The sequence below is a fragment of the Bos indicus genome, chromosome 14, assembly GCF_029378745.1.
Source record: "Bos indicus isolate NIAB-ARS_2022 breed Sahiwal x Tharparkar chromosome 14, NIAB-ARS_B.indTharparkar_mat_pri_1.0, whole genome shotgun sequence".
Taxonomy (NCBI): domain Eukaryota; kingdom Metazoa; phylum Chordata; class Mammalia; order Artiodactyla; family Bovidae; genus Bos; species Bos indicus.
This window is the reverse complement of record NC_091773.1, coordinates 45,593,984-45,608,678: the sequence shown is the minus strand read 5'-3', so window position 1 is coordinate 45,608,678 and position 14,695 is coordinate 45,593,984. Positions and strand designations below refer to the sequence as shown.

Here is a 14,695-nt window from a genome sequence, read left to right as displayed (position 1 = left end):
AGAATCTAGAATTCTAGTTTGCCTCACAATTTTATCTTCTTCCACTTCTTAAATTCAGGACGCCTTGATTTTATCTCCAAATAAGAAACATTTGGAATGTATAATGAGAATAATAAACATTCTATTGCTCCTGCAAGGTAATAGTTGGTGGCCATCTCTCCCCCATCTCTGAGCATCATCAGCACTTTGTTTACATAATTCACTTGGGTCTAGAATGTCGACTAGAAGCTAGTGTTACTGTGGAATAGGAACTCTATATTATGTGTGGTTATCTTGCACGTGTGCATATTATTATCTCTATTTTATAGAAAACTAAAACACAAGAGAGATATAAATTGCCCACCATCTTTTATCAAGTAAAATACTGGTATTTGAATTTTGAATTTTGATCTCAAATAACCAAACTCATAACCACTGCACAGCAGCTGCCTTTATAAGGTCTTGGAAGGCAGGATCTTTTATATTCCCAAGTCACCTCGTACTTCCCCTTTTGTTATTCTCATTTAGACATTCCAGTATCTGCCTTCTCCGTTTTGCTGTGCGGTCCATGAGGACAGAAATGGTGTCCATGTTTTCCATTCTGTGTCTCGTATCCAGTGGCCTGCCTGGTACAAAGGACTAAATAGCTGTAATGCTTCCAGTTCTTAGCACTACCTCTTGGTGTTTATGAAAGGGCATCTGGACTCTTCATATGTAACTGCAAAGTATCTTTTCTCACTTATTTATAAAATAAAATCAATCTCAGAAGCTACAGAAGGGAAAGGGAGCACATTCCTATTTGAAGTATTTACTAGGTTCAAGACACAATAAAAGGTTTCTCTTTTGATAATGCTGTAACATCTTCAGATCGTATTATCTACATACGTATCTACATCCTTATACAGACCAGATATCAAAACATTTGTCTACTTATTATTTTGGAACACTTAGAATACTGGAGTGAGTGGGTAGCCATTCCTTTCTCCAGGGGATCTTCCTGACCCAGGGATCAAAACCAGGTCTCCTGCATTGCACACAGATTCTTTACCATCTGAGCCACCAGGGAAGCCCATTATTAGATATACATATTATTTAATGGAAATAATGAAATTTAAAAGTTACTGATAATATGTTTATTATTAATCAAATCTTTGACAGCATACAAAAGCCTAGGAAGAAAAAAAGTGTCCCCATATTAATAGCAGAATTATTTATACTAGCCAAAACCTAGAATGATTAAGTCATTTGTGGTATAGCCATGTAATGGAATATTATACAGCACTGAAATGGATGGGCATTTGTACATCCAATACTGGAGATGATCTCACAGTAGAACCTTAAGTGATAGCAGCCAGACACAAAAAAGTACATAAAGTTCATTTACTCATGGATGGCATTATAAGTCAGAATGTTGATTCCTCTGGCCATGACTGTCGTGGTGATAAGGAGGAAGCTCAGGAAGCTTCTGGGGTGCTGGTAATGTGATGGTGTCTGAGCTGGGTGCTGGCTTACAAGTATTCACTTTCGGAAACTTAATTAGGTTCTTATGATTTGTGCAGTTCTTTATATGTGTCCTTTTTAAATAAGGGTTCACTTTTTTAAAAGTTCTCCATATTAGTGAAATTATATTATATATATATATAATATATACCCACATATATACAAATATATTTATACACATATATGTATACATAGTACCTATATGTAAGATTAGCTTGCTTAAGTGTGACCTCTTAGTAATCTACCTTTCCTTTAGTGACTTTGCTGTTTATTTACTTATTCATGTGTGTGTATCCCAAGATCTAATTGGAGGACTTGCTAGCCTTCCATTCACTCTTAGTGGGTTGGACATTCACATTCAAGCAGTTACTGCAACAACTTTCAAAACACATATGTGGCTTAAATATGGATTTTCCTGTCCTTTCATGAATGTCTGATTCATATCTCAATGCAGTCTACATTTTAGTTTCAAAGGAAATAAGTCATTGGTCACAGAATAATCTACATAGAAATCTTATTAACTTGATTGGTCAAAATGTAAATTTAAGTAAAAGAAGCTAAAAATTACAGACATTCCTTTCTTTTCCAAATTTCCTTTCTTTTTCCAAATTTAAAATAACTTTTAGCCCTATTGAGTGCAGAACCTCAATTATTTAAATCTATTTTGTAACCCAATTAACATTATCTCACCAGTATTTTCCACATTACATTGAAATTGAAATGTCCCATTTTAATAATAGAATGTTATTAAAATTTTAAATTGCACAATAAGAAATATGTGTGTGTGTATGATCTTTTCTCTGGTGCCAATTATTCAAAATTTCCTATAATATTTGCTTAAGTGGCAAATAAGCCACTTAATATGACACTAATGATGTCATATTCACTGCATCCAAATTTTATTCTAATTACAGTAGTTTTAAGAATTATTATTCTTAGCATTAAGAATAATCTCTCAAATTACTTTGATACTATTATTACCGCTAATAATAATAACAAGGATGCCCAAGTTAAGCAAAGATGGTATGGAGCCATCTGAGATGAAGAAAGCCAATAAATAAAATGTATAAAAAAATCATGCCAATAAAAATGGTCAGGAGCTCTTCTTCATAAACCCAGCAGGAACTTTCCAGTGTAAAGGGACACCCTAGGAGAAGCACAATCAGCTTGAAAGAGGTCTCCTGTTCCAACCTGACCCCAGATCTCTCCTGGGAAAGGGAGCAAGTTGAGCTTTGTCCCCATCAACAGGCGGGCAGGTCGGGAGACCAGGAGGCGAGGAGCCTCCGCGGGCGCGCAGAGCAGCGCTGCCGGCGTCCCGGGCCAGGAACTTACCACGAGCGCGCAGCACAGCAACTTGTTCATTGTGGTCCCCGGGAAACCTCAGGCGCTCGGAGGCGGCGGCTGCGGGGCGAGCGCTACGGTGCGTCTCGGCTGCCCGTGCACTCATCACTTTATATATAGTGTCCCGGCAACAGGAAGTATCGGCTGGGCTTTGATCATTCATTCCCTATCTGGACCAAACTTTGCACCTTTCTTTTTTAGGAACCTTGGGCGGGAGTCGGGCGGGGAGTAGGGGTGGGGGGTGGGGGACGGGAGGGGGAGGCGCGAAACGCTCCGGGGTTAACACTTTCAGAACCAGGGCGGAAAGAAGTGGCACGAGAGGTGGGAGTAGGGGGTGGGGCGGGGATGTCTGGCCCCTGGGAGGCGAAAAAAAAAAAAAGCTGCAGAACAAGGCAGCTGCTGTCTCCGTGCGGCTCTGAGGTTTCCTGGCCCCTTCCCGCCAGCGGCCGGCCTCCTGGCAGCCGCGACCAGTGGTGGGAGGACTGGGCGCACGCTGAGCAGTCGCTGTGCTGGGCTCCTCCACCCTGAGCGTCGGATCCAGCCAAGATCTCAGCGCAGCCTGCAGTGCGCCCCAGACACTACACCCCGCTCTCGTCTGACCCGCTTCTCAGGGGTTCTGAGATCCCCAATAACAAGTATTCTCATTCACGCGCTGCGCTCAGAGGCTCTTCTGGGAGTTTGCAGTCATTAATCTCCAAGGTTGCACAGATGGAGAAGAAACTTCTCTAACTTATGTCTGGTTCGAAAGCCCATGCCTTTCCCCACTCACTTTTGTTGCCTGGGGTAGTTTCAGCCAGAGAGAATCAGCAGAGGACAAACTTCTTGCCTAGGGCAGAAAAAACACCACCGTAGGATTCGCCGCTATACTGAACTGAACTGATCGTCTTTATCAACACCATCATCATCCAAAGGTTATTGGTACCTACTGAACTTCTGAAGTTGCCTCTTCCAGGTCTTTCCATTGCCCCCAAGCTTTTGGTGGAAGTTGGCTCTGCCTAAAGGGTTTTTGGATCCCCCATCCACTCCCACCAGCTGCTTTTGTGAGAGTTGGACCCCATGACTTCTAAAGTGTAGGCCCCTTCTGAGGTCCTGCAGTTTGCTGATTTGTTCTTAGGTTGCCACCAGAGCTCTTCACTTACAGAGGCTGAAAAAAAGAGAAAAAAACCACTGCAAAGCCAGCCTCCCCATCAGGGCCACGTGCTCAATTCTTGTCTCCTGAGAAGATCAGTTTCTGCTTTTCACCGGAGTTCATGGAGAGAGAGATGAAGTGATTCTCTCTGGCTCAAACTATCCCAGGCAATAAAAAGTGGCCCCCAGGGGCAAGTATTACCAGCAGGGATCAGAGTATCTGCGCTTTCAAACCAACATCTTTCCACCAGAAGGTCAAAGTGGGTCCATAGACCGAGTAGAAAATATTTAGAGGGAACAAATTCAGCTCTTCTGCTCCGACTGTGAATTACAGAAGACAGAGCGTCTTACTCAGCTTTCTTTCTCCACAGCATGATGGTTTCTTAAGTGAACTAGTGAATGAACAAAGGTCAGTGAGTACTGACCAAATGGTTTAACTCCAGCCCTGCCTCTCAGCTTCTGAACTTTAGCTTTGACATCCACAGTCTGAGCTACTAGCACTTAGACTGACCCTGGGACTCAGGTAAATTTGAATGTTAGTTGTAAAATACTAAGTAAATGGCAGTATTATTGTCTTTATGAGGTGATGCCTACCTGGGATACTGCCTGAAGGCATTTTTCTTGAACTGTCGTATAATGCTTACATGCAGGAGTCAAACTCTGGAGAAAACTGATCAAGGACTGAGTCCTGCAGTGTTAACCCTGGGAAAGTGTTTATGACTCAGTTAAAAATCTATCAGTTAAAAATAGTAGTTATTACAGAAATGTGGAATGGAACAAATGAAAACATTTTAAAAAGTAATGCATAAATTAGATTAGTAATGCATAAATGAGGTTAATCACTAACCATGAGCAGTCAATAAGTAAATGCATATGAGATAACCTAGCACATTGCCTGGATAGGAAACATTTACTAAATTATAGCTATGATTGTTCACAGGGAGTACATATAAGATACCAGGCTTTAGAGCCAGACTGACTCCTAGACTTGAACCCCAGATCTCCTGCACTCTGGCTCTATTACCTCAGCCAGATTTTAACTAACCTATTTGTATTTCTGTTTGATTTCTTTTTTGGTATAGTGACAATAAAAATCATACCACCCTCAGAGGGATTAAATCGGCTAAAACGTGTAAAGTGCTCATCGCACTGTTTAACGTGTAGTAAGTGTTCACTAAGTCTAGCTATTATTGTTATACTTATCTGAGGTGCTCTTAGGCACATTTATACAAGCACCAGGTGAGTCTGGACTCTAAGCTCCTGGGAGCAGGAATCATATATTTTCTTACAATACTGCTTAAAACTTTTAGCTCCACATCTGGCCTCCCTTTAACTATTTGATGAATAATGGTAATAGAGGTGGTGGTGGTGGTTGGTATGTGTGTGTGTGTTGGGGAAGGGAGGAGAGGAAGTGTAATTAGCTGTCATCTTGAGAAAAGCCCCATTTTTATAGAGTCACAGAGTAGACAGTGTATTGATTGTGCCTTTCGGGACCTGACCGTGGGCTGTTTATTAATCACCCACTGACAGGAAACAGACACTCTGAGTTTGCAGTCACGTCATTTGTTATATTCCTGGAGCAGTCTGGCCGATCCCCCTGGCTCTTCCCAAGGGACCCACTACAGTGAGCAGCAGGCCCTGAACACTTGGAAGCTGGAGTCCATCTTCAGTCTAGACTGGACGGGACCCGGGGATTCAGAACTGAATCCATGGGGCGATGTCTGAACACTCGCTTGGTGGACAGACTACATCCATCTTCCCGTGACAGATCCTTCATTGGCAGGGGCCAAGGGTGACATGAAACAGAGTGTCTGGTAAATTTAACCTTCTCTTTCTGATCACCAGAGATGTGTGATGCTGACTGTAGGTGACACCTCATCAGATAGCCATCATCTTCTCTTCCCTGAACTGTTCTGAGTTTGGTCCCATTTTCAGTGACCAAATGAAACACATTTTCATTGTGCACATTTATGATTGTCCCTGCTTCCATTTCAGCCACTGGTGTGGCTTTAAGAAATGGTGTCTGACCAGTCAGAATGGCTGCGATCCAAAAGTCTACAAATAATAAATGCTGGAGAGGGTGTGGAGAAAAGGGAACCCTCTTACACTGTTGGTGGGAATGCAAACTAGTACAGCCACTATGGAGAACAGTGTTGAGATTCCTTAAAAAACTGGAAATAGAACTGCCTTATGATCCAGCAATCCCACTGCTGGGCATACACACTGAGGAAACCAGAAGGGAAAGAGACACGTGTACCCCAATGTTCATCGCAGCACTGTTTATAATAGCCAGGACATGGAAGCAACCTAGATGTCCATCAGCAGATGAATGGATAAGAAAGCTGTGGTACATATACACAATGGAGTATTACTCAGCCATTAAAAAGAATACATTTGAATCAGTTCTAATGAGATGGATGAAACTGGAGCCTATTATACAGAGTGAAGTAAGCCAGAAGGAAAAACATAAATACAGTATACTAACACATATATATGGAATTTAGAAAGATGGTAACAATAACCTGGTGTACGAGACAGCAAAAGAGACACTGATGTATAGAACAGTCTTATGGACTCTGTGGGAGAGGGAGGGGGTGGGAAGATTTGGGAGAGTGACATTGAAACATGTAGAATATCATGTAAGAAACGAGTTGCCAGTCCAGGTTCGATGCGCGATACTGGATGCTTGGGGCTGGTGCACTGGGACGACCCAGAGGGATGGTGTGGGGAGGGAGGAGGGAGGAGGGTTCAGGATGGGGAGCACATGTATGCCTGTGGCGGATTCATTTTGATATTTAGCAAAACTAATACAATTATGTAAAGTTTAAAAATAAAATAAAATTAAAAAAAAAAAAAGAAATGGTGTCTGAATATTGGGGACCCCCTTGAGGAAAATACTTCCTCTCTTTAACACAACAGCAAAGCACCTGCTATAGGAGGCCATTTATATTCATCGTTATAACAGAAATGCCTGAAATTCAGGACAGGGATTGATTTGGTCCTTTGGGAATCAAGACAAACTGGTGGGTTCCCTAGAGACTGATTGAACGCCTAGAACATCTTACACATAAGCTCCCACACATAGAAACTGGAAACACAGTTCTGAGGTTGTGTATGGGAAAGGTTAATAGTAGAAGAACAAGAACTCATTCCTTGTTGTTTCGCTGTTACTAAATCTTTTTCTGGTTTCATAGGAGATGGAACAGAAAGAGGAGAAATAGGTAGTTAGCCTATTGATTTTATTTTATTAATGTTTGCCCACTTCTTCATTAACAAACATAATTTTAATTATTAATGTTTTAGACAAAACATTAATTTTAGCTATTAATGTTTTATTACTGGACTGGATTGTCATGCCCTTCTCCAGGGGATCTTCCCAACCATGGCAATCAACTCCAGTATTCTTGCCTGGAGAATCCCACGGACAGAGAAGCCTGGTTACAGTCCATAGGGCTATAGTCTATAGGGTTGCAAAGAGTCGGACACAACTGAAGCGGTTAAGCACAGCACAGTAATGTTTTAAGGTGTTATAGGCTCTGTGTGAAAATGGATATGTACTTACTTTAAAAATAGTGTACAAGGGAACTCTGGTCAAAGTTATGTAGCAGCCTGGAGGGGAGAGGAGTTTGGTGGAGAATGGATGCCTGTATATGTGTGGCTGAGTCCCTCTGCTGTCCACTTGGAACTGTCATTAACATTGTTCATTGGCTATGCTGCTGCTGCTACTGCTGCTAAGTCACTTCAGTTGTGTCCGACTCTGTGCGACCCCATAGGTGGCAGCCCACCAGGTTTCCCTGTCCCTGGGATTCTCCAGGCAAGAACACTGTCGTGGGTTGCCATTTCCTTCTCCAATGCATGAAAGTGAAAAGTGAAAGTGAAGTCGCTCAGTCGTGTCCGACTCTAGCAACCCCATGGACTGCAGCCTACCAGGCTCCTCTGTCTATGGAGTTTTCTAGACAAAAGTACTGGAGTGGGGTGCCATTGCCTTCTCCGGTTCATTGGCTATACTCCAATACAAAATAAAAAGTTTAAAAAAGTAGCATCCAGAAAGGCAAGTTTATATATAGCTGAAGCACTTTCTGCTTCAGTAGGTCATCCATTTCTTAAAGATCTGAAAGTATTAGACCAGGAGTCATTAAGGGCTAGTTACAGTTTCCCACTCAGTAGTAGAATGATTCCGACATTGTCAGTCATTTGTTAAAATAACCCTTTCATTGAAAGCTAGCATAAATCAATCACACAAATATGTAAATATTCAAATCTATAAGTACATGGAAAGAAATAACAATAGGAGCTACTGGGCCAGTGTGATTGTAAGCCACATCTCACATATGTTAACTAGCAGTGAGAAGATAGCCCTTGGACAGGGAGAACAATGTGTTAGCAGACCTTGAGGTAAGAGGAAGTGAGGTGTGATTTCCAGGAACTAGAGGAAGCCTGGTATGGCAGAGAGCAAGATGTTGCCTGGGCTGGAAGAGGCTGCAAAGGAGAGTGGACAGTGGTCAGGCTGCAAAGTGTAATTGATTCTATTCTTCCTTCAGACATTGAAAGGAAGCTCTGGAGGGTTTAAGCGTGAGAGTGACATGATCATTATAGCTTCTGTGGGGTGGAAATTCTCTGAACTTTACCCTGCCAACCTCAGGGTCATATCCAAGCATAGTGCACAATAGAAAGCCTTCTTAAATTAAGAAAATCACAGCAAAAATGGAAAAGTGTTTTATTAAGTTAATTAAATTTAAGCTTTTTAAAATGCCTGCCTACGGTAAAAATTTAAATAGTATTAATACATATACCATGGAGGGTAAATTTCCATTTTGCTTCAGACCTCCACTGCCCATTTATAGAAGCTTCTACTATCAATGGTTTTTATATGATTGTTCAGATCATATAAAGACATATATTTATGGATAGATATCCTGTTTTTTGCACTAATGGTAAAGAATCTGCCTGCCATTGCAGGAGACACAAGAGACGTGAGTTTGATCCCTCGGTCTGGAAGGTCCCCTGGAGAAGGGAATGGCAACCCACTCCAGTATTCTTGCCTGGAGATGCCCATGGACAGGAGACTCTGCCTGGTGGGCTACAGTCCATGGGGTCACAAAAGAGTCAGACACGACTGAGCGACTAAACAACTACAAATTCTTAATATTAATCTCACCACTTGGTGTGTGTTTGGGGCAAGAAGGAGTACCTAAAATAAGTGACTACTACTCTCTGTAATGCATGTCACGTAGCACTGGAGGGAGCACTTTAAGAGGGAAGTCTGGTCTTTCAAGCTCTATAAAGAAAGCTACCTCATTTATGATTCAGGGCTCAGCAACTTCTGCTAGCCCTTCAAGAGAAGTGCAAGGTGGGAAATTTGTCTCAGTCAGCTCGGGCTGCCCTATCAAAATACCATAGACTGGGTGGCTTTAACAGCAGACATTTACTTCTCACAGTTTCGGAGACTGGAAGTTTGAGATTGAGGTTGAGGTGAGTTTGAGATTGAGATTGATATTGAATTTGAGTTTGAGATTACGGTGAGTCCTTTTTTTCTGGCTTTCAGGTGATCAGCATCTCGCTGTGTGAAAGCATGACCTCTTCTCTGTGTGTGTTCAAAGGGAGAGAGGTCTCTTTTCCTATTTTTATGAGGTTAGCAGTTCTATAGATTCCACCTTTATGACCTAGTTTAAACTTGTTTCCCTCATAGAAGCCCTATCTCCAAATAGAGTTGCACTGAGGGTTAGGAGTTCAAGATATGAATTTAAGGGGGAACACAATTCAATCCATAGCAGCATATTTCTATTCCCCTCTTTTAGGGTGTATAAGCTCATGCTTAATTTTCAAGGGAATTTAGACTTTTGCAGTACTTGCTATAGTGCTCAATAAATGCCATGAATATAGAACTGTAAAGTCATAGTTTTTCTTACCCTCAAATTTCTTTCTGCCTCCTTTTCGGGATTCTCTTTCTCCTACTCAATTTAAGAAAATAACTTCCATAGTTCAGGCAGTTTCACTTTATGTCTGTATTTCTTTCTGAATACATCACCTGATTGTAGATTCTGGTTTCCCTGACTGAATGAGGTTGGCAAGATACTAGCAGGGGAAATTTTTGTACATTCTTTGATAAAGGTTCTTAATAGAGGGAATTCTCTGGTGGTTCAGTGGCTAAGTCTCCATGCTCCCGATGCAGGGGCCCTAGGTTCGATCCCTGGTCAGGGAACTAGATCCCACGTGCCACAACTAAGAGTTCACATACTGAAACTAAAAGGTCTCAGATGCTGCAACTAAGCCCTGGTGCAGCAAAATAAACAAGGTTTTGAAAAAGTTCTTAATAGATGAGCTGTATTACGTTACATAGCATAGCATACCCTGCCCTCTTAAACAGAGAAAAAACATAAATCAAGCCTTTCTGCACATGCGACACCCATCACAATTTTCTCTTTGAAATTATTTTCAAGGATGGTGCCAAATTCATGGTAACTCTCAGTGGGCAAGTTGGGGGAAAAGAAAAAGGCATTTCAATAGACCAAAACATGGTGTCTGTTGTTCCTCTGCAGCTAGAGGAAGAGACATACCTGTCTGTCAATACTTCCAGTTACTTCACCCAGGGTTTCCTGAAACTTAGATACCATCTAGTGTTTACTCAGGCCCACGAAATGGGTTCCCTAATTAAACAAGGATGTACATCCAAACAACCACTCACCTGAAGGCTTCTGAACAAATATGTGTGATATCTTCCTATCAGACAAGTGTTAGAAAATACAGCATGCCTACACAGTTTCCTCTTCTAAGATCCTTCAAGAAATTTGGTCATCTCTAGTGTCAATTCAAAGATTCTGCCCCTCTCCCAAACCCTCATTCATTTTGTTTGCACCTGGCAAATGAAAATAAGAGAGATAAGAATCCTTAGAACTATTTTCTTAGTAGTCAATTAGGTGCTTCAGCCTGGGAAAGTCCTCTCCTTTAACTAAAACAAACCTTTATAAACAAAGATTTTGATGTAATAATTTTCAGAGAAACTAACCTGCAAGAAAGAATTGCTTCCTGCAATGAGAGTTTACCTAGAAAAGGCTTAGCCTAAAGGAATATCTCTGCTGCTGCTGCTGCTAAGTCTCTTCAGTCATGTCCGACTCTGTGCGACCCCATAGACGGCAGCCCAGCAGGCCCCACCGTCCCTGGGATTCTCCAGGCAAGAACACTGGAGTGGGTTGCCATTTCCTCCTCCAATGCATGAAAGTGAAAAGTGAAAGTGAAGTCGCTCGGTCGTGTCTGACTCTTAGCGACCCCATGGACTATCTCTAAGTTACTGTTAAGCTAAAGAGGGAAATTAAGTTGTTTAATATCCCAGCTGAAGGGACACTGTTAATGCAACAGGTTTCAGTACAAATAAAGTACTTTATCATTTATTTATTCAACAGATAAGTGATAAAGTATTTAATACCTAGTAGGTACCAGATGCCGTACCCCCATTATAGACAGAAATAGTTAACCACACTTCTGAAGCTTTCAGTCAGGTTGGGGAGAGAGAGTAATGAAATAAACTGGGAAATAAACTCTTTGAATGTGATAAGCCAGTTTCAGAAAGTGATAAGAGGGTTGAAGTCCATAATACAAGTTAGCATAATGGCACTTGCCTAGAAAGGGGCTACATTAGCTGAGTTTCTTAGGGAAAAGCTCTTTAAAGAAGCAACTTCTTTTATTTATTTATTTTTTAATTGGGGAATCATTCCTTTACCATATGCTGGTGAATGAATCATAATTTATATATATATATATATATAGCATGCATATACTATATATATACGTATAGCATGCATATGAATGCTAAGTCGCTTCAGTCATATCCGACTCTTCGTGACCCCATGGACTGTAGCCAGCCCAGCTCCTCTGTCCATAGGATTCATCAGGCAAGAATACTGGAATGGATGGCCTTGCCCTCCTCCAGGGGATCTTCCAGACCAAAAGATCGAACCCACATCTTTTTATGTCTACCTGCATTGGCAGGCATGTTCTTTATAACAGGTGCTACCTGGGACACACACACACACACACACACACACACACACACACACATATATATATATATATTCCCTCCTTTTTGAGCCTGCCTGCCCACTCCCATTCCACCCCTCCAGGTCATTGCAAGATGCCAGGCTGGGCTCCCTGTGTTATACAACAGCCTCCCACTACTTATCTGTTTTATTTACACATGTTAGAGTATATATGTCAATGCTACTTTCTCAATTTGTCCTACCCTCTCCTTCCCCACTGTGTCCACATGTCCATTCTCTATGTCTGTGTTGCCATTCCTTCCCTGCAAATAGGTTCATCAGCACCATTTTTCTAGATTCCATATATATATATATATATTAATATATGATAGTTGTTTTTCTCTTTCTGACTTACTTCACTGTGTATAATAGCTCTAGGTTCACCCACCTCATTGGAACTGACTCAAACTCATTCCTTTTATAGCTATTAATAGTCCATTGTATATATGTACTACATCTTTTTTATCCATCCATCTGTTGATGGACATCTGGGTTGCTTCCATGTCCTGGCTATTGTAAATAGTGCTGCAGAGATCATTGGAGTACATATGTCTCTTTGAATTGTGATTTTCTCAGGATGTACAGCACTGAAGCGACTTGCCAGCAGCAGCAGGATGTATAACTCCTGATCAGACGACGGGATGATGAACACATTGTGTATTCTGGGAGCGGGGGTGAGGGGTCAAAGTCTTCCAGGTAGAGCAAAGAACAAGGGTGGTGACCCAGATGAGAAATATGACTGGGATAAAACCAAGGGAGTAAGAGAGAGATTTAGACCATATGTGCCCAGACTGATGGACAGGACTAGACCATGCAGGGGCCGGTGACAAGGTGTAGCAACAATGCCTCCAGCAGGCAAACAAGTATTCTTAACATCAGAAGTGGATTAATTCAGGGATCAAATTTAGGGCATTGATACTGAAAATATTTTACATCTAAATATTTTGTTGTTTTTGATGCTATTGTAAAAGCAATTTCCTTCTTAATTTCTGTTTCAGAGAGTTCATTGTTAGTATATAAAATGCACTGATTTTGTGTGCTGATTCTGTATTCTTCAGTTTTACTGAATTTATTCATTAGTTCTAACAGCTATTTGGTGGAGTCTTTAGGGTTTTCTATATATAATATCATGCCATCTGCAAGCAAAGATCATTTTATACTTCTTCCTTTCCAATTTGAATGCTTTTTATTTATGTTTGCTGCCTAATTGTGGTACTTTTGGTACTAAGCTGGATAGAAGTGATGAGCATGGGCATCCTTGTCTTGTTTCTGATCTTAGAGGAAAGACTTAACCTTTCACTCTTGAGTCTAACAACTGATACAAAAGAAATACAAATGATGATAAGAGGCTACTATGAACAATTTATTCCAACCAACTGACCAAACTTGAAGAAATGAAAAATCTTAGAAACACAATCCATCAAGACTAAAATTAGGAAAATGGAAAATCTGAACAGACCAGTTACCAGGAAGAAGATTAAATCAGTAATCAAAAATCTCCCAAAAGATAACAGCCCAGGGCCAGATGGTTTCACAGGTGAATTCTGCCAAATATTTAAAGAAAAAATAATACTCAGATCAGATCAGATCAGTCGCTCAGTAGTGTCCGACTCTTTGCGACCCCATGAATCGTAGCATACCAGGCCTCCCTGTCCAACACCAACTCCCAGAGTTCACTGAGACTCACGTCCATCGAGTCAGTGATGCCATCCAGCCATCTTCATCCTCTGTCATCCCCTTCTCCTCCTGCCCCCAATCCCTCCCAGCATCAGAGTCTTTTCCAATGAGTCAACTCTTCGCATGAGGTGGCCAAAGTACTGGAGTTTCAGCTTTAGCATCATTCCTTCCAAAGAAATCCCAGGGCTGATCTCCTTCAGAATGGACTGGTTGGATCTCCTTGCAGTCCAAGGGACTCTCAAGAGTCTTCTCCAACACCACAGTTCAAAATAATACTAGTCCTTCTCAAATTCATCCAAAAATTTGAAGCAAAAGGAGCACTTTGAAACTCTTTTTATGAGGCTAGCATTACCCTGAAATCAAAGCCAGACAACAATACAGGAAAAGAAAATTGCTGGCCAATATCCCTGATGAATACAGATGCAAAAATCCTTAACAAAATACTAGCAAACCAAATTCAACAGCACATTAAAAGGATCCAACATGATTAGGTGGGATTTATCCCTGGGTTGGAAGAATGGTTCAACATATGCAAGTCAATAAATATGATACAGGGCATAAACAGAGTGAGAGGGATAAAAATTATATGATCATTTCAATAGATGCAGAAAAAAGTTTGACAAAATTCAATATCCTTTCATAATAAGAACTCTTGGTATCTTAGGTATAGAAGGAATGTGCATGGGTTCTCGCTTCATTCATGTCCAACTCTAGGTGACCCCATGGACTGTAACCCTCCAGGCTCCTCTGTCCATGGGATTTTCCAGGCAAGAATACTAAAGTAGGATGCCATTTCCTTCTCTAGGGGATCTTCCCTACCCAGGGATTAAACTCTCCTCTCTTGCATTTCCTGCTTTGGCTGGCGAATTGTTCACCACTGTGCCACCTAGGAATCCCCAGAGAAGGACTATACCTCAGCATAATAAAGGTCACATATGACCAGGTCAGTGCTTAAGGTACTCAGTGATCCTAAAAATAAAGGACAAAGAATTGGCTACATTCTGTATTCCTACGAAGGTCTGTAGAGGGTGTTAAAA

At 41.3% G+C, this 14,695-nt stretch overlaps 1 protein-coding gene and 1 long non-coding RNA gene across 3 annotated transcripts in view; one reads left to right on the top strand and one right to left on the bottom strand.

The window, feature by feature from the left end:
- Nucleotides 1-3,002, bottom strand: part of TNFRSF11B (TNF receptor superfamily member 11b) — a 28,117-nt gene extending 25,115 nt beyond the window's left edge. Inside the window, exon 1 of the mRNA XM_019974124.2 lies at nucleotides 2,812-3,002. Within this exon, the coding sequence (XP_019829683.1) occupies nucleotides 2,812-2,841 (30 nt within the window). The 5' untranslated portion in view covers nucleotides 2,842-3,002. The remainder of the gene's footprint in view (nucleotides 1-2,811) is intronic.
- LOC139186942 (uncharacterized) overlaps nucleotides 1-14,695 on the top strand; it is a 432,806-nt gene that overhangs the window by 346,901 nt on the left and 71,210 nt on the right. The gene's annotated exons all lie outside the window — the stretch shown is intronic.